The following is a 20249-nucleotide window of genomic DNA, read 5'->3' on the forward strand; positions in this document are numbered from 1 at the left end:
AAAAAAACAGCATGTTCCATCTTGGTGTGTACTACGTACTGAAATAGGTTATTGAAGGGAATGGGATTGCGCAAACCCGTATTACGTATTCACTTCATATATGCGCAAGAAATGAATGAGGTTTTTTTTTTTCTTAGAAAATACGTGCTTCTTGATGCATGAATACACTGTGTATTCACAGACCAAAATACGTTTCTGCCCGTGTGAATGACACCTGAGCTCACACAGCATTATGGTCTACGTTGTGCCTTTCCGTCCATGGGTTCTACTTGGTTACCTTTTCAGCTATTGACTTTAATTAGGTTAATGGAAACCAAATCTGGTCTCCGTTTGACCTGGTTTCTGTTCGCTTCCATCCTTTTTTTGTAGGACTGAAGAACGTACGTTTGGTGCATGAGATGGCCTAAGGTCCTACAGATGTATCAAGAGGTGGGAGGCATCCAACCATGTAGAATATTTTTTGGGGTGAAGATCGTAGAGTAATTGTAACGTTGTTTGAACGTGCGGTGAGAGTCGCAGTAATGCCAAAGTGTCCACAACTTGTGGGACATTACAAAGCCCTAGCAGACCAAAAAAAAGTAAAAATTCAAGTATGCTATGCCTGTACATAAATGCTGGTCCCTCTGTGATCGGAAAGCTTGTGTTGCCGTCTCCAAAACCAGGCCATGGTTGTAGACCGTTTCATAACAAGTGGGCAGATGTGACCTCCGTAGGGTGTTGAACTTGCGGCAGTATGCAAGCACGCCAATACAAATGGCTGCTAATACATTAAAGGAGTGGCAGAACATTTTACTGAATTCCTTCCCCGATGCCAAAGATTCCTTGCTTCTGACTGAGCTGGTATTTGAGGAACCTTACTTAAAGCTGTTCTCTCAGGATGGCGCTTCTTGTATAAGTTGGTGCGTTGCATATTGCTTAGTCAACAGGGCTGATTGCCCAATCTATGGTCAATAAATACCGATGTTAGCTAATGACTTTATAATCATTGGTTTATGTGTAAACGGCCGAGTCATCAATCACCGCTGGAGGATTCCCAATTGTTCTTACAGAACTAGTTTGGCAGATTTTGTTTCGAAACTGATCCCTTTAATGAAGGTTTCATTTATGTATTTGGGTGACTGTAGACGGCTCGAAGATGTTGGTGCGCTATAATTATCACTGCCTTATTGCCCATAACGCAGTCATGGGTAAGGGTCCTCTCGTGATGGGCCTGACAATGGCCAGTAGAAGTGCCGACTGACGATGTAACAGGTTGTTTGGTGCTCGTTTATAGGGCGTTCACTCGGGCCGATGCAAATTATGTTTATATGATCAATCGGCCACCATATGCTATTTCCTTATTGTCAGCAGGAATCTCTCTTGCAGGGCAAGAGCTGTAACATAAGGGTGGATTTACATGGGGGATGTTTTTTCCTGCGTGATTTCTGTGCGTTGCGAGATGGGCGGGAAAAGAGCCCATTATTACAAATGTGCAACGATTTACATGTGCAATTAAAAAATTAAAAAATAAAAAAATAATGGTATGTCCTATTTGTGGGCAACTTCTGTTTAGGAATCACCCATTTTTTTCCTACGGGAGCAAAAAAATCCCCCAAAAAGCATCATGTTCACATGTACATGGGAGCTGCATGCAAGTGCGATACTTTTTTGCTCCCATAGGGAATAAGAGGCAATGTTCATTCATGTGAGAATTGGCAGTGCAGCAATCTCATGAAGTGTTCTTGCCTATAGACTTCTATGGGGCTATATATACCCATGTTTGTCTGGAGGCCTTTTGTATTGGGTTGAGTAATGCTATATCAAATATTTGACTGTACAGAGCACCATATACAGTGTGCCCGCTTCTCCATACTATTTGCCACTGCATATGGCTTTGACACCTCAGTTTCTGTTTACAACGGTTGTTTTTGAGTGGATTTACACGGGACAACTACCATCTGAATAGTAAGCCACAGTTGCTCTGTGTAAACGCTGCCACCAACCGCTTGACAGGTGAGAATTCGTTCACTAGTCGCTCTATTTCAGCTCACCTAAAAATAATGGTTGGTCATTGTCTGCTGTAAACTTGTAATCCTTGTCGTTCAGCGATTCACCAACAGCTTTGCAGGGAGGTGTGCCCTTCTATGGCATGCGTCTCCTTCTATGGCATGCGTCTCCCACCGATCGCTGATTGGTCCTCCGACTTCATTCACTCCCAAAAACATTCAAATGGGTGTAAGTGATCCTCAACTGAACAGTCCCTGTTGGTCTTAGAGAAAGCATTCGCTGATACGGTGTCTGGTTTCAATCTTTGAGGATACCCTCTCTGTACGTAGACTGTTCAGCCGAACCAGCGAGAGGCCACAGCAGTGGGCGTTCACTCGAAGATCGCACGGATCTGTGTTCATCGGACCTAGCTACCAGTTGGCGTGTGGTGGGGAAGGGTCGGAATTTAAAGACCATGTCCCCTAATTAGTTATAAAGCTGCCCTTAGCAGTGATACAGACTATGGTACTCTATCAAAAATACTGAAACCCTGACAGACCTGCTAGAAGTCAATGGGTCTGTCATGACCTCGTTAACAAAGGAAGCCGTAACACTAATGTGAACAGGGCAGAGTCTTAGTAGAGAGTACTATTTAGGGGCTGTTGGGTATTCCCTCTTTAATGGAAAGTCATCTGTGAATATTGCTATATATGTAAGGGATCAACTTCTTATGGTCTTGCTTTACTGCCGCTGCAAACCAACCTGTCTCATTCATAAGCAGATTTCTATAAAGCGAGCTGTCATTCGGGGACCAGTATCTAGGTTATAGAGACTCTCATCACGTCAAAGAGTTTATGTATTTGATCATCCCTGTTGGAGATTGTTGAGTACCACTCATCGTGAAATATGTGTGATATGTGATATGCTCAAAATATGTAACAGACTGACTCAGGGAGATGTAATGTGAGAGTAGAACACGTTTACTAGAAGCACTAGAGTGTTACATCACCCCATCACCGTGTCCTCTCTAATCACTGGGAGGGCTGGATTTTCCTCATGTGTTTTTTTTTTTTTTTTTTTTTTAAATTTTTTTTATTTGTGGTCTCCACAGATAAAGTACATAAAAAAATGCATCACACTTGTATTAAAAGTGCAAGAAATCACATAGTATGTGTGCGAAGCATTCTCAATGCTCTCATTGGTTGATTCTTGAACAAGAATCGCCCAGAAAATAGGACGGCCATAAAAATTCGAACTCCCAATATCTGTCAGAGAAATCGCTGCGGCATTACCCCATTTAAAGGAATGTTGTGTTTATTTTTTCATCCGTCCTGGAATCGGCCAGAACCCGCACAGGAAAACGGAGTATCCGTTTTTGCGTGTGCTTCCGCACAACTTATTTGCGCAATGTACGAGCCTCTTTTGCGTGCGTATTCGCCCATTTTGGTATACTCTTTGGCCATGCAGGACATGTTCACTTGTACGCTGCAGACGAACACTCCCTGATTTAAATTGCTGTTTAGCCTAATGAGCTTTAGATGTGCCTTTTTTTAATTTTTACACAAAATTACGCAGCTTATTGCACGTTTGTGACTTTTATAGGGACCTTTTGGGCGCACACACAAAATGGAGCAGGTCCTATGTGCTTGGTTGCGAGCGATTCATGCGCAAAAATGGAAAATGTGTCCGAAGCCATTGATATCAGTGGGTTCTATTCTTTGCGTGTGCAAATCCACCAGCGTGAAGGAACCGTAAGGGTTTATTAACATAGAGAAGTGTGAATTCAGACCTTAAAAACTGGTTCGCGAATTTTACATCTTCTGTATTTTTCACACGCTGTCAGTCCACAGGCGTTGCGGTATCCCACGACAGATCGCCGCCGCAGGAGCTGGCAGACGGATCTCCGCAATCAGCCTATCTGACAGGTAGACTGACCTCAGGGAATCGCGGCAATTCGCAGCATGCTGCGATTTGCCGTTTGCGAACGGAGAATTGCTATGATTCTCTGCTCGTGGACAGGCGGGCTGCGCTTTCCATAGCAACGCTATCTGCGTTAATAGGATATAATGCGTTCACACCCATCACTGGGCCGGCCCCGGCTCACCCGCGCTGGGGCCCAGCGGTACAGTCCCCCCTGCGCACACATCACCCCCGACCCCTCACTTACATGGGCGGCTTCACGGCTGGGCTGCTGAAGTTTCTGCACCCCTCTCTAAGAGAGGATGGTAGCAGAATGGCCGCTCCAGCGCGCTCCCGAGAAGGTACGGCTCGTCTGCGCATGCGCAGAAGAGCTGTAGCGGCTCGCACGCTGAAGCGGCTCGTGCTCAGAGCAGAAGACCGGACTGCACAAGCGCGTCTAAAAAAGCAAGCCGCCAGCGAAATTAGACGGAACCATGGAGACGGGGACGCTAGCAACGGAGCAGGTAAGTGAATAACTTCTGTATGGCTCATATTTAATGCACGATGTATATTACAAAGTGCATTAATATGGCCATATAGAAGTGTATAACCCCACTTGATTTCGAGAGACAACCCCTTTAAGGGCTCTCAAGGCATAACTATTTTAGCAAATATCCAATACAAGAAGAATTCTGGATCATGTTGTTTGAGAACCTGGAGCTGTGCCGTTTCTCTGTTGTTCCTCCTGGAAAATAATTATTTAAATTGACAACTGGGTGCTAACATTCCCTTTGCCAAAGTCGTGCGTCCCTGAACAGTCGGTACTGATTGGACCATGTGTCAGACTATGGAGGGACCCTCAACTGTTAATAACCTGGTGTCAATTTATTCATGTATTTCTTGGAGGAACAACAGAGGAACAGAAGAGTTTACTTAAAGGATAAAGCAAAATTGTTATAAAAGCGACATGACATCTGATAGATCCTCTTTAAATTCCTGAGAAGCGATGGATTTAGCGGCAGCGTGTTGCCTCTGATGGCGCTTTTCTTTGCAGTGAAGTTGCTAGTCATTGATGGTAGTAACAACATTTTCAACAATGCTGGAAACCTTGAGGCCAGCTTAGAACCATCTAACGCTGAGGTCGATCGCAGCCTGTTGGCTCATGGAAAAGTGGTTTTAGAAAAGGCTTGTATCACTATGTACGAAGACACGGTACAAGAAACCACTAAGGAGCGCTGTGGTTGCTGCCTCAGCATTTTCCTGTTTACCGCTGACCTTTCAGGTGACTTATAATGTTCTTTTAATTTTATAATAAGGGGTTGTATAAAGCCATTTTCTTGGCTGAGGAGATCCGCATTATCCGAACTTTCATATCCTTTGGCTGATGTGGTCTGTTCTGTAGCACGGAGACCTTGGGGCTGTTCTATACATGTATTGTAAGGAAAGAGTTCACTCAAAGGGCTATTCCCATCATGTAACATAATAGCATACTTCTAAGGTTTGCCATCACTTTATAATTGGTGGAGGTCCAGCCTCTGAGGCCCACTAATTCTGAGAATAAAGGGGCTGCTGGGCCAATTTAGTGCTGCATCCTGCTATGTCCGAGCTGGCCACAAAAGGCCTCGTTCGGATCGGACATAATTTGTTTCCTAAAAAGACTGTCATACCCATAATAACCTAACATGAAGAACACTATTTATTTATAGCAAAAGCAAAAAGTGGGGGAATGGGAAACCCGAACTTAACCTAATGTCATGACTGTCTACCTAAAAGCGGAGCCCTCGCCCTGATAAGGGCGACCTCGCTTCAGGAAACTAGTTGGGAAACAGGGATAATGTTTGATACAGTAAATATTATCTATGCTTATGGATGTTAAACAAGCCCACAATGAACCAGAGGGAATACCAATGCAGAAATAGCAAATAGGAGATGTTAAGACACTGTGAAATGTACTTAACACCAAACAGCCTTATCAGACATTGGAATAGAACAGGAGTCGCCGATTCAACCAGAAACCCCTTCAGAGTAGAAGTATAACTGCATCCTCACTGAGGAAGAGCTGCAATATGTGCACAGATTAAAGCCCCATTTAGACACAGATTATTACTTAAAAATCACAATTGAGCGATGGTTTTGCTTTTAAAGATTGACGTTTTTGACCTAACGAAAATTGTCAGAAAATGTCGGCTTTTCAATCGTTGTATTATCGTTTGTGTAGTGTCTGCAACGAAAACTCCCCTAAAATCGTTGAATGATGTCATTTTGACCAAATGAAAAGCAAACGGATGAAAAATGGATTTTATACGAAAACTGCATGACGGGCGCAAGATGGACACAAAGATTATCGCTTAAACGATAGCTTTTGAGCGAATTTCAAGCGACAATCGTTGTCTAAGTCAGCCTTAACGCTGATTGGCCATCTGGTACACGCCCATCATCTGACCAATCAATTCACACACCAGCGGACAACTGCTCATGTCTGCATCCAACGCCAGAATGACACTGAGCATACATTGGAGTATGGGTCACGTGGGCTGGGGCTGATGCTCTGTACTGACGGAGTTGGCGAGCCGTGACACATCCCTTCCTAAGTTATCCCTGATCAGTGTCACTACCGGTAAACTGGCTGTGCAGGGAACTGCAGCTAGCCCCACTTACAGCGCGTGATCGGGGAGCAGCTGTGCAGGGAATAACCATGAATTAAGTGCAGGGCTAAGGCAGCTCTGTGGCCTCTTGATTTTCAGAATCGATGGGGGTCCAAAAGGTCGGATGCCAACTGATTTTTATAAAGTGATGGTGTATTCGAGTGATAGGCCATCACTGTACAAGATTGGAATTTTTTTTCTTTATTGTGCGATATCTCACTAAAATCTCATTTGTGAATAGAACCACCGCCATGGTCTGGGCATATATCTCCCCTGCAGCAGCCACCGCAGGGAAAGTGTGGCACTATGTGCTGGGTGTTCAAATAAATGGCCACTTACCTAATACATGGGTAGGCCAGGCGCCCCAGATGTAAAAGGTGTCATAGCTGTCAGGCAGTTGCGTAATTTTGACACTGATATCTTTTGAAAGATACTTTACTTATTACCACTGAGGGAGAGATATGAAGTAAATGTAACTGGGATTCAGCTGAGTTCACACAACTGTATTAGTGTGTGCGCAATATGCAGTGAATAGAACCTATTGATTTCAGTGGGTTCGTTCACAAGCCTGTATTTTGGGTGTGCAATTCATTCGTGCAAAAAATACGCAGCAGGTTCTATTTTCTTGCACACTTGAAACATTGCGAAACTAATTAGCCTAATTGGCTATTTCAATGTACGGGACTGTGGCTGCAGGATTCTTTTGTGCGTGCTAAAACTACAATAAAAAACAGTTGCAACGCCCAATGCGCAAAACGCGGCACAAATACGCTCGTGCGAATCAGGCCTCAGGCCTGTGCACTTGTTCGTATTAGACGTTTAACATGAACCATGTGACATCTTGTAAAATATCTTTTAGACATTCCATAAATTAATGATCACTTTTATATGATGTCAAACCTGTCCATGTGACAGCGGTAATAAATCTGTCCCGATCCGTTTATTCTGCGCTGCTTCCCCCTGGGACACACAGTAACCTCACGAAGAACACATTCTGGCAAGTGCAGCATCCGCTCTCACTTGGATATTAATTAAAGAATGACATTATTAGGAACTTCTTAACACACCCCTGCCATACTAATCAGCAATTAGGAGGGTATTGACTAAGCGCCTGTTCACAGGGGCGTATTTTCGGGTTGTGCTTCTCTTTTTACTGACTAGATATGGACAGCACACGGACCCCATTAAGTAAATTGGTGTATTAAGACTCACATTTCTTTGTGGACCTTAAAATGCTATTTCTTTGCCCCTATGTTTACCACCATATATTGATCTGCCCCCTAGTGGTGAGCGCAGGAAGCCAATATTTTTACGTGTGTGTGGAAAAGACTAGTGGCGCTCTGTGGCGTTTTAATGCTATAGCGTTAGCGAATATTATATATAAATCATTTACGCTGTTGGAGAAAAATTTGTAATGTTCATTTAGAGAATTTAATTATATATATATTAAATTGGGTGATTTAGAGAACGGAACCCCTCAGCTCTATGGTGTGAAGTTATGTAGTGGGAGCAGAAGTATTCTGTTCCTGCATATAAAGTTGTGCTCCGTAGATAATTAATAATCCTTCTCACAATGACGTGTCTGAGGAGCCCATCTGTTCCCGTTACTGATCATCCACACCTTGGAATTCTGCTTTTTTTTTTTTTTTTTTTCTTCTGTATGTAAAAATAACTCTCAGAGAAGAAAGAACCTCAACCGTCTTCAGCGCTTCCTGCATCCAGTCCAGAATAGAATCCGTCCTCAGGTGATAGGAAAACATTCTGGGCCCATAATAAATGCATCACCTGCAGGAAGCCACCATGCAGCACTATAGACAATCTCATTAACATTAAAGATTGCAGATCTGACTAGGGGAAATCATGGGAGTGCAGAAATGTAAATAAGAGTAATGGATTTCGACCCCTTTTAGAGGAGTTATTGACCCTTTTTAAAGTGCAGCTTTAGTACTAGTGCTTCATCTAACGACACATTAGGGAATGGCTTGCATAATCTTCTAATGTAATATTCCTCTAAGGGCTCATGCACATGGCTAATCTAGTGACCATAGAGTTATATGGGTCCATATTGTATTTTGTTGTACCTACAGTCTTGTACCAAGACACACAGAGGTATTTGTATGAACCTGTGGGGGGGGGGGGGAACATTTTTTTTTTTTTTAAATATATGGAACCCTGCTTCGACATGTGTTGTGCGGGGCGGGCCTTTGGGAACCCTTCTTTTGACATGTGTTGTGTGGGGCGGGCCTTTGGGAACCCTGCTTCGACATGTGTTGTGCGGGGCGGGCCTTTGGGAACCCTGCTTCGACGTGTTGTGCGGGGCGGGCCTTTGGGAACCCTGCTTCGACATGTGTTGTGCGGGGCGGGCCTTTGGGAACCCTGCTTCGACATGTGTTGTGCGGGGCGGGCCTTTGGGAACCCTGCTTCGACATGTGTTGTGCGGGGCGGGCCTTTGGGAACCCTGCTTCGACATGTGTTGTGCGGGGCGGGCCTTTGGGAACCCTGCTTCGACATGTGTTGTGCGGGGCGGGCCTTGGGGAACCCTGCTTCGACATGTGTTGTGCGGGGCGGGCCTTGGGGAACCCTGCTTCGACATGTGTTGTGCGGGGCGGGCCTTGGGGAACCCTGCTTCGACATGTGTTGTGCGGGGCGGGCCTTGGGGAACCCTGCTTCGACATGTGTTGTGCGGGGCGGGCCTTGGGGAACCCTGCTTCGACATGTGTTGTGCGGGGCGGGCCTTGGGGAACCCTGCTTCGACATGTGTTGTGCGGGGCGGGCCTTGGGGAACCCTGCTTCGACATGTGTTGTGCGGGGCGGGCCTTGGGGAACCCTGCTTCGACATGTGTTGTGCGGGGCGGGCCTTGGGGAACCCTGCTTCGACATGTGTTGTGCGGGGCGGGCCTTGGGGAACCCTGCTTCGACATGTGTTGTGCGGGGCGGGCCTTGGGGAACCCTGCTTCGACATGTGTTGTGCGGGCCTTTGGGAACCCTGCTTCGACATGTGTTGTGCAGGGCGGGCCTTTGGGAACCCTGCTTCGACATGTGCGGGGCGGGCCTTTGGGAACCCTGCTTCGGCCTGTGTTGTGCCGGGCGGGCCTCGGAACCACCCCCTTTTTGAAAGCTGTGCTATGATTGGTTGCTATGGGCATGACAAACTTTCTTTTAGATAGCTTTCATAAGAGTGTGGTGACGGCTACTTTGTTCACAGCCCACCCGGTAGTATAGTCACTTTGCAGTAGCCTTTCATGCAGTCCCGTTGGGGTAAGATGTGCCACTATACGGGATCTGTGCATTGTGGAAGTGATTGCATCGTATCCTAAAGGGCTAAGGGCAAGATCACACATTCAAATATTGCCTTGAATAGCAGCAGCTTCCTATGACAGCCAGTAGCCCGTTAATTGGCTACTGATTGACAAAAAATATGCTAATACATGGAAGTTGAAACTACTTCAGAAAATGTTATGGAATTAAATGAGTTTTCAGGAGAAAACTCATCGGTGACTTATTCTCAGGAGGGTCACCAATAGACGATGCGTTAATGGCCGAGGGCTTCGCTGCCAAATCGGGTCCTGCTTTATAGACTAGATGTGGCAGACAAGAAGAATACAGGCGGGCAGAGCAAATGGTTTTCTCAGTTTTGGTGCAAATTTTCCGCTTCGTGTGAACATACCCTTAAAGCCTTTCATGCAGTCACAGACTGAGTATCGCTGAACCCACCGGAGTGTATGATCCTGCGTCCCTACCTTCCACCCATACAGAAAATGGTTACTTTTAGCCACATAGAACACTTTGTCAGTATCGTTTCCCATACTGGACATATCATCAATACTGTTTTAATTGTAATTGATCCCATTAGAAATAATTAGTCGTGGCAAGTGATTGACTCTAGGCATGTCTTTTACTGGATCTTTGTGGCCATCATGCTGATAGAGCCTGAGGCTAACTAGTATAGTGGAGCCTATGGTACTGTGGTGGGTCTATCCAACCCCAAGTTCATGTAAAACCCTAATGAGAACTTTACGATGATTGGACCAGTAAATGATGTATTAAGTGAATGATGTATATTTGCAGAGTTGACTCTAACGCTCTTCTGTCTTTGAACAGGTGGATTCGCCCTGGTCTTCCTCGTACGTACCAGTAATGGGATGAGACGGGCTCTCAAGCGCATGTATGTGAATAATGAACATGACCTTCAGGTTTGCAAGAGAGAGATTCAGATCATGGTAAGGGGGTGATGTGAAATGGATGACACTATGACATTAACCTTTTAACGCTGTATAGAAAAGTACGGCGCAATGTATCACAATATTCGCCCACACGAGTATAGTGACCTTTACAGGTTTCGTAGGAAGAGAGGACTTTTCCTTTTTGTTTCCCAATGGCCTAAGAATATTCTTGGAGGACTGCGTTTACCACATAAGCTACTAAGTTGTCATTATTAGGACAGGAAACAATGTATGGCACAAATACTTCAAATTCCAGATGTCTTGTGACAACATAGTCGTGTAATGTGAGGTCACGGAGACATCAGCCAACACAAACAGTACCGTGCCTAGAATCTCTTATCCGGGGTTACCAAATGCTCACTCGTTTCTCATTCAGACTTTGCTAGTACCCGCAACCATCAGGTCATGAGTGAGAGCTTAGGACTGCATTTCTGCTGCCTTAACACTCTGCACCACACGGGGCTTTTACATAATGATTGCAGGATGCAGATTGCTCTTTTATTGCCATGGCAGCTCGGAATCTAGTGAAGACTCCCAAGGGGGTTTCTGACACCATGAGGTTGTTCACCTTATCATCTGGATTTGGGCATCAATATCAGAATGGTCAGGATCTGTCATTTGGGATCCTAGCCAATCAGCTGATTGAAGTGCTGTCACTTTACGGCATACCAGGCACAGTTACATACATTGTATAGTGGTTGTGCCCTGGTATTCCTCTTGAATGGACTCTTAGGTCATGTAACCAATGAATGTGATGTCACTGGCTTGAGAAGAGGCTGCAGTGTTCAACCAATCATCATGGCCTCTTCAGTCAGCTGATCTGCAGGTATCCCGAGCAGCTATCCCTCCAGTCTTATATTGATGACCTATCTATCCTGAAGATAGGGGTTTCTGGAACCATGCTATTGATGACCTATTTGTGGCAAGGCTTAATAGGCAACAGTGAAAAGTACTTTATACTGCAATACAGAAATATTTGCAGTATATAGTATGGTCTATCAGGTGATCACAAGTTCAAGTCCCTTAGTGTGGCTAGATTAAAAAAAAATTTGACTTTTTTTTCGTTCAAAAGAAAACACCTTTTCCCATTTTTCATATTAAAAAGAAAACCTAATTTACTTTAATTGGAATCATGTCCATAAGTCTTAAAGGGGAGTTCGCCCTGTTTTATAAAAAAAAAAAAAAAAAAAAAAAGCCTTCATACAGCTCAATTGATGGGAGGGGGGAGGAGAATTACAGAAAGCAATAATAATAAAAAAAAATGCTGTAATTACACTAACTCACAATAAAGTAAACCTATCATCATTTTTACTGCTTGAATTACCATTCGAAACAGATTTTATAGCACATCACATTTTATATGAATTGGCTTTCTGGTGTTACTACATTTTAGAACTTGCACTTCTGATCACTTCAAAATCATGAATTCCATCTCTTTGGTGCAGCGTGTTTCCTCAGCTGTTGTGGGACTACAGGTTGTTGCATTTCTTATAGGGGTTTTCAAGTTCTGATATTCATGGCCTATCCTTGCCTGGTATACAGTGGTCTGCAGCTCTATTAAGTTCAAGTGAATAGTACTGAGCTGCATTACCAGACACAGCCACTACCAAAAGTACAACGCTGTGTCTGGTGAACAACAGGGGGGATGCAGAGATCATTAAAGCACCGTAGCCCCTGCAGGCAGCTGAACAGTACAGCGCTGAGAGTCGGACCCCACTGATCTCCTATTGATAAACTATCCTATGGAGTGGCCATCGATATAAAAGTACCAGATAATCTTTTAAGTCCTCAGAATTCAATGATTCTGGAGTCTTGGGTTGTCTACTGCTGATTCACTTGAAAGCAAATTGTGCATACAGCTTCTTGCAGTCACTAATGTTTTTGTTTTGTTTGCAGAGGGATCTCTCGGGGCACAAGAACATTGTCGGCTACATAGACTCTAGCATTAATTCTATCAGCAGTGGAGATGTATGGGAAGTACTTATCCTCATGGATTACTGTAGAGGTGAGACAAGAGTGTTGGTCTTTATTTTCTGTGGGGGTCTTGTACTTCCACAACCTCAAAGTCATCGTTGTGGGGGAGACTACGAGTAGACTACAATGGTGGTCATGGTTGGCTCTATGACCTCTCCCGACAGCGGCATCAGCATGGCCTAGCTCGGTCACGTGACGCCAGCACTACTTCTAGGCCGCTGTTCACATAGCGCAAAATAGTCCACAGTCCAATAGTAAAATGTTTTAAGAAAACAACCGGAGGTGCACGGCTGTACTTTACTCACACTTTTCCAGCTTTGATTCCCCAACAAATCACTTGCGTAGTACACTTTTCAGGTATAACATTTTCCTTACATGATTTCATTCCTGTTTCGCACTTTCAGTTTCACACGTTTTCTAGGAGACACTCTTCCCTCTAAACTCCAGGCGTCCTCAGTCCCAGTTATCTGATAGACCGTCCGTGGGGTTTGCACTCCTGCCACAGTAAAAGCATTCACTCAAGCTTCTCTTTTCTCAGGCTCCTTAAGTTACTCTTCTTTTTTGGGCAACAGGAGCTTCACGCTGGAATGCCCACCTCCTCCGACTACATTCTCTCAACGTCCCTTTTCCTCCTAAGCTCCACCTCCTAACTACCCAAGACTTACAACCACGTCACTCATGCAGTTAAAGGGGCACACAAAGGATTCACTCACCAGTCATTCACATACTTTAACACTACAGCTTTGGGCCACTTCAGCTATTGTGCTGATTATACGCTGATGGACTATTTTAAGGGTACGTTCACATGTAGTGGAAATACTGCAGATTTTCCTCAGCTGAAAAATCCATGTAAAAACTGTCAGAATCCACACCATTGATGTCGATCTGCAGCAGATTTGGCCCTTTCTTTTGACTTGTGAAGTTTGCTGTGGATTTGCATCAAAATTCGTGTTAAAATCTGCACCAATGGTGCGCATTCTCCATACTAGCAAACTGGAACAAAGGATATCGCAGGCTTCAACAAACTGGAAACAAGGATATCCCAGGCAGATTCTCTGCGCTGTGAGAACGTACCCTTAAGGGATAATTCATTAAGGAGTTACCCGGCCCTAAAAAGTTTTTGAAAACGTGCCCCATAGTGGTGTAATATGATTAGAGGTCAGACGCTCACTGAATTCCACTGCTGTTCACGTTCCTTGCTGCTCTCTACTCCCTGCAGCAGTCATGGCATCACTGACACAAAGGAGATTTGATCTCTGCAGCCAATCATAAGTTCAGTCTGGCTGATGGTTAGCTGCAGTGGTCATATGTCAGGACGTCGCTGGAGCAGGGACTAGAGAGTAGCAAGAGATTGGTCATCAGTGGAACAAGGAGCAGCAGGAGGTGGAGCAAGTGTGTGTTTTTTTTGTTTTTTGTTTTGTTTTTTTTAATTAATTTTTTAAAGAAAGGGGCTATCTGCTCAAAAAAGTTTTGAAGCCTACTTATGGTAAAGTCTCCGAAACCCCCTTCAAATTGCTTTAACTTTTTTGTTTATTTTTTACCCCTTATATTTATCACGTTTTGGTCCTCTACGATGCTCCTTTTGATATCTACCTAACGATCTGATTTATTACTGTCTTTGCTTTGAGCGCATAATGCCAGATTTTCTCCTACGGCGCTTTTACCCTGCGGCCTTCGTTTCCTAGCTGTATGGAATTTCCCCTTTGCAATTTTTCGCCATCTGGTAATGTCGAGTGAATAAATGAAAAAGGCGTATTGTGCCATTACTAGAAACAGACTGAAAAAGGGTATTCTAATACTAATTTAGCAAATGTATTGCTAAACCTCCATTTCCTGATAGTTGGGGGATCCTAGACATGGAGACAATGTAAAGGCCCTTTTGCACATATTGACTGTCGTTCAAAAAATCATTTCAATGAGTGAAAATGAACAATAATTGTTCAGTGTAAAGGCATCTAACGCTGGACATTAAATCGTTCACTTTTCGTTCATTTTGTGCACACCTACAAATAATCGGCTCGCTCACTAATCGTTGGGTTTAAATAACGACCGTTCAGCCATTCTCACCAATACAGTGACTGAGAACGATTTCTCGTATGAACGTGCCAACTATGTATCTGTCTGTGTTAGCAGGCTGCTGAGTGATCTCTGACATCGATCGCTCATTCAGACGACAAATCGGCAGGTCTAAACGGACCCCAAGTAACTTTTAAAGTTCACATTTTTTTTTGCAGGGGGACAAGTGGTAAATCTAATGAATCAACGTTTACAGACTGGATTTACGGAGACCGAGGTTTTGCAGATCTTTTGCGACACGTGTGAAGCAGTGGCTCGTCTTCATCAGTGCAAAACTCCTATCATCCACCGGGACCTCAAGGTATTCTTTCACTTCACTGTCCGCTTAATACCGTTCTATCCTAAAGGGAATCTGTCACCAGGGTAATGCTGCACTATATGAGGGTCAGTGACGGATGCGCTTGCTGCATTGCCTACTTCTATTTGCGCCGTAGTTTTCTCCATTGCCTGCACTTGGCCTGTGGTTAACAATGTTCTTCAGCTTTGGCACCCCCTTGCCCACCGCTGATTGACCGCTTTATCTGTCAAAGCTGCCAATCGTTGATGGGAGGGTAGATCGATACCAGGGCTCCAGGCTGCAGCAAATAAAACCTTTTTAACAAAAACTACAGCTGCAAATAAAGTCAGTGATACACGGATGGAATTGGGGTCTCGATCATTCAGATATGGCAGCATAAACCTGATGACCGATTCCATTTAAACACTTGTCTGTGCAAGGTCATGGGGCAGATGTATTAAAGGGGTATTTTGGTGATGTGGCGTATTTGCAATTTTGATAGATCGGTGGGGGTCCGACCACTAGGACCCCCGCCAGTCCTGAGAATAGGGGCTCCTATATGCCTCCTTTCCAGTTGCTTCTGCATCACATCTTTGACCGGAGTGACATCATTTTGAATGGAGTGCTGGCCGCACACGTGTGCTTCCGTTTCATTGGGGCTGACGAAAGTAGCCAAGCTTAGTGCTCAGCTAGTTCAGTCAGGAATGAATGGAGCCATACCACACATACCCAGTCAGCCCTCCAGTCGTTTCAGTTGGTGCTGCAATGACTGGAAATGGAGCAAATGTGGATTCCCTGCTCTCGGGATTGGTGGGGATTCCAACAGTCCTACTCCCACCGAGGGAAAACTGAAAAAAGCCACATTGGTAGAATACCCCTTTTGAGGCTGTTCTAATACATAAACCGCATTAGTTAGTGAGGCAGTTAAAAGATGCACCAAATCTATCACTGTCGCAGGCTGTTTGATAGATTTAGTGCGTTTTCTACTTGTATACCAGCAAGACGTGGCATACTTTTTTTTTTTTACCTAAAAACTGTTTTCTGCCAATACTAAAGCCACTGTTGGTGTGCAAAGCCGTAAGCGGACAAATCTGTGGGTACAGTGCCTGCAATACCAACCCAGGATGCTGCAACGTGTACAGCGCTGTCTGCTTCTGGCGAAGTACATTGTGACAGCAATCCATTGATCAGCTGATCAATGGGGTTCTGACCAGTTTGCCCCCCGCCTATCAACAATTGATGACGTATCATGAGGATAGGTCATAAGTAGTTCAAAACGGGACAACCCTTTACAAAAAAAAGTATCAAGGTAAAGAAAACTCAATGTTTGTCAAGTCGTTGGTCTTAACCCTTTTTCTGTGGGGACATCATAGTGGTTCCCCACTCAGGACCCCAAATATGAGCTAGAGCACTGAGCCCACTTACAAAGTGGTTCTCTCATTTTCAAAGCTGGCCCATCAATGTATAGTCATTCATAAATGGCCGCCATGCTAGATAGTCACTACATAAGGAATGTTTGGTGAGCTTGCTGGGCGCACTACTGATACCAGCTGCCTTAATATGTAAAACGTTGGCTTAGTGAGAGAACCTCTATAGGACGAAACATTGCTTACTGTTCTCTGCGTATGCTAGCCTATAGCTTTTGGCTCTGTAGGTGTTTTCTCTATAGGCTGCTTGGGCTATAAGCGTTCCTTCAGCACTTGGTATGTGTCGGCCGGGTCCTCTTTGTCAGTCTTCTTTCAGTAGTCATTTTTTTGCCATCTTAATTCCCTTTATTTACTGCTTCTATACTTGGAACAGTGTCATCTCTGTAGCAGATTAACAGGTCCTCTCTGTGGTGGATTAATACATTAATCCTTTGCTCTCTGCAAGTGCTACAGGCTGGGATCAAACGTCTGCTCGCCTGGAATGTGACAATGACAGACTCATTTCCTATTGACTCAATCCTCAGGTCTTCTTACTTGTCAGACATGAGTAGGACGGGGTGAATAAACAGTATAGCATATGTAGGCATCCAATAAAACTAATCCTACACATTGAAAATATGGGCTGTAGCATTCATACATCTCTATGTGAAGTCCTACAGACGTGGCATGATGCGACTGTCATCGTCTATCGGCTGGTTCACATTCCAAGGGTGTAGATGCTGCCTTCTAAGAAGCATGGGTGACTCACAGCAATCTGTAATACTTCTGCTTCCATGAGCTAATGTTTGCTGCAGCAATACCCTCACTGGTTACACTGCTGGGTTTCACTTAAGTCGTCACATTCTGAGAGCCATAACTTGAGTTGATGTTTTCATTTATTCCTATTTGGGGGTTCATAAGATTTTTTTGAGCCAGGATGAACAAAAAACAGCTATTCTCTTTGTAGTGTTTTTTTTTTTTTTTTTTTTTTTTTTCTTCAGTAGGCAAAATTTGATCTGTCTTATAGTACATCAGTACATTGGGACTGAGGGAGCCCCCTCCCTCTTTCTAACTACTTAGATGCCGTGGTTGCTGTTGACCGCAATATCCTAAATGATAACGGCTGTGATCGGGATTGTCGCTGATGTCCAATGCTCATAGCCTAGGCGCAGCTCCTGTTCTTGTGCTATTATAATGATGACTATGTACATCATTTTGCCTTACATGGTTAATAACCCCATGTACCTCATGTTAGTAATGTGAGGCAATGGGGCTGCTAATGTACCATTTTATTTTAATAAACTATTCTAAAATAACTTGAACATCCAGGGCAATAGGCACAAACACCTCTGGAATGTGTGCCTGACACTTTGGTAGATGGTCCCACTATTGGTGCCCCCTCTCTCCATCCATTTTATTCAATTGGTCGCAGGGGGCAACGTCTCTTCTCCTTTACCCCTGCAGCCACTCACAGCTTGAGCCTACATGCTCCTGGTGCAGAGGAGAAGAGGGACAATCCTCCCCCTCTCAGCACTGCCCAATGGCTGCATACAGTCATACCGGTGTTGGAATGGTTTCAAAAGCTGTATGGCTTAACAGCGTAAAACCATACTGTAGCTGCGCTAATGAGTTCCCCTGCCTACAGTCCACCTGTTGAGTATGGAAGTGTCATTTGGTCTTTAATACTTCATTGTTCTTAGATATTTTTGTGAACTTATTACGCAGCGTCAGAGGGGTTGGCCAGGTCGGAAAAACATGGCTGCTTTTCTTTCAAAAACAGCGCCACACCTGTCCGTGTTTTGGGTTTGATCTTGCAGCTCCATTCCAGTGTAGTGAATAAGGCTGAGCTGCAATACCACACTCAACCTGTGAACAGGTAAGGCGCTGTTCTTGGATCAAAGTAGACTTATTTTTCTAATCCTGAACAACTCTTAATATAATTGATGCTGAAACATATCTTTCCAGACTGAACAATAGCATTAGGTACAGAAGAGATAGTAACTATTGAAGGAAATGATGGGATGTAATGTGTCCTTGAGGAGCTCTTTTCTACTTTAACTCCTACCAGCTCCATGTAAATTAGTTTACATGCTGCATTATAATGGCGCTGCGTTCTCTCGCTCATGGTGACATCAGCAACTTCGGTCTCTCATATTAATAACCCTATCCTGTGCTGTAACATGGATCTGTAATAATCTATCACTAAAAGCCATTAATACGGTAGTCCTATCAAGTGCTGTTCTGCATTTCGGCCTTTGCAATTACTCTGTGTGACATCATTAATAACGTTAAAAGGACTGAGAGGGCTCGGGGGCATTCAGAAACGACGTGATCTGTCTTCGCTGTATGTCTTTCTACATCGATAACTAGTAATAAAGATATAATGGGCGATTGCCGTCAGGTAACTCTAATCCCTTATCTGTGTTTAGGGGGAGCAAGTGCCCCCTGCTACCTCAATAGTAAATTTGTCATAAAAATAATAAACTGAGGAAAAACTTTAAAAACCAATAAGCCAACCCCTAAACATAAAAAATGTGGACCCCACAGGGGTGAGTATAAGGGATCAAGTATGGTAAACCACATTTTACATGGGCATCAGGTTGGGCCACGGAAATGTAGCCCGGACCACACTCTTATGAAAGCTGTCTAAAAGAAAATCTGTCTTTGTTGCCTATAGTAACCAATGACAGCGCAGCTTTCATTTTACCTCAGAAGTATAAGAGATCTGCAATGTGATTGGTTGCTATGGGCAACAAAGACAGATTTTCTTTAAGGGTATGTTTGCACGGGACGGAAAAACTGCGGAATGGCCTTCATTGATTTCGGAAGTACTTCTTACCCCAGTACCCGACGGCCACTAGTGAGCACAGCGTTGCTGGTCAGGTGATGGCACTGCCACATCACCTGAACAGTGGGGCTGCGCTTGGGGTAAAGGAGTGCGCTGACAGCCGAAGACCTCGGAGGTGAGTCTTGCGTCTTCGGAAACAGCTGTGGTCCACAGTTGATTGCTAGTCAAAATCCATTGGTGCCGACTTTGAATTTGTTTTGGATGCGGGATTTCTACTACAGACATTCCACAGCATTTCTACCCCGCGACATATACCATTAGACAGGTTTCATAACTGTGTGGTCCAGGCTACATTTCCGTAGCCTACCCTGTACATTCATCTCGGGCAGAATGTATGTGACCCCAAACATCCAATAATTGCCTCCTGTGCCCGGCCCGATCTACTCTTTAACTTCACTAAAACAAAACTCTATACCTGTATGATAATACGAAAGCTAAAATAGGCGCTGCAGTCAGTACAATGTGTCTCCTGTTTCTGCATTGTCGTACTCCTATACATACATTTACTATGGCACATGTGGTTACCCGCCTGGTTAATAAGTGCTTATCCTTGGCAGTGAAATGCCGTGTAATTATGAAGGTGGATGACACATCCCCAAATAGACATAAACAGATCAATAATTAAAGGTGCCTGGGGAGCCTGCAAATAGCTCTTTGTAAGGAAAAGGACACTGGAGGGCATCGTGGATGGTGTTGTATTATTTATATAACGCTGCCATTGTCGTCTTTACTGCTGTACATACTGGTGCAAAATGGGTGAAAAATAGAAAGCCTGAGGTTAAAAGTGGATAGACAGTAGGAGAAGGCACCAAGTGATTTGTCAGGCGGTAAATGAGACTTTGGGTGCTTAGAGACTGACTGAGACTCTGGGACGGGTGAGTAGAGATCAAATGGAGGCTCTAGAGTGGGAATAGAAACTTGGACCCCATTTACACT

General features: G+C 44.3%; 1 protein-coding gene across 9 annotated transcripts in view; it reads left to right on the forward strand.

Moving 5' to 3' along the window:
* AAK1 (AP2 associated kinase 1) overlaps positions 1-20249 on the forward strand; it is a 103880-nt gene that overhangs the window by 21982 nt on the left and 61649 nt on the right. For all 9 annotated transcript variants that reach the window (XM_066593045.1, XM_066593047.1, XM_066593040.1 and 6 more), the window contains exons 2-4: positions 10611-10729; positions 12629-12737; positions 14941-15083. In XM_066593045.1, the coding sequence (XP_066449142.1) occupies positions 10611-10729; positions 12629-12737; positions 14941-15083 (371 nt within the window). The remainder of the gene's footprint in view (positions 1-10610; positions 10730-12628; positions 12738-14940; positions 15084-20249) is intronic.

Source organism: Eleutherodactylus coqui, chromosome 2 (assembly GCF_035609145.1).
Source record: "Eleutherodactylus coqui strain aEleCoq1 chromosome 2, aEleCoq1.hap1, whole genome shotgun sequence".
NCBI classification, from domain to species: Eukaryota; Metazoa; Chordata; class Amphibia; order Anura; family Eleutherodactylidae; genus Eleutherodactylus; species Eleutherodactylus coqui.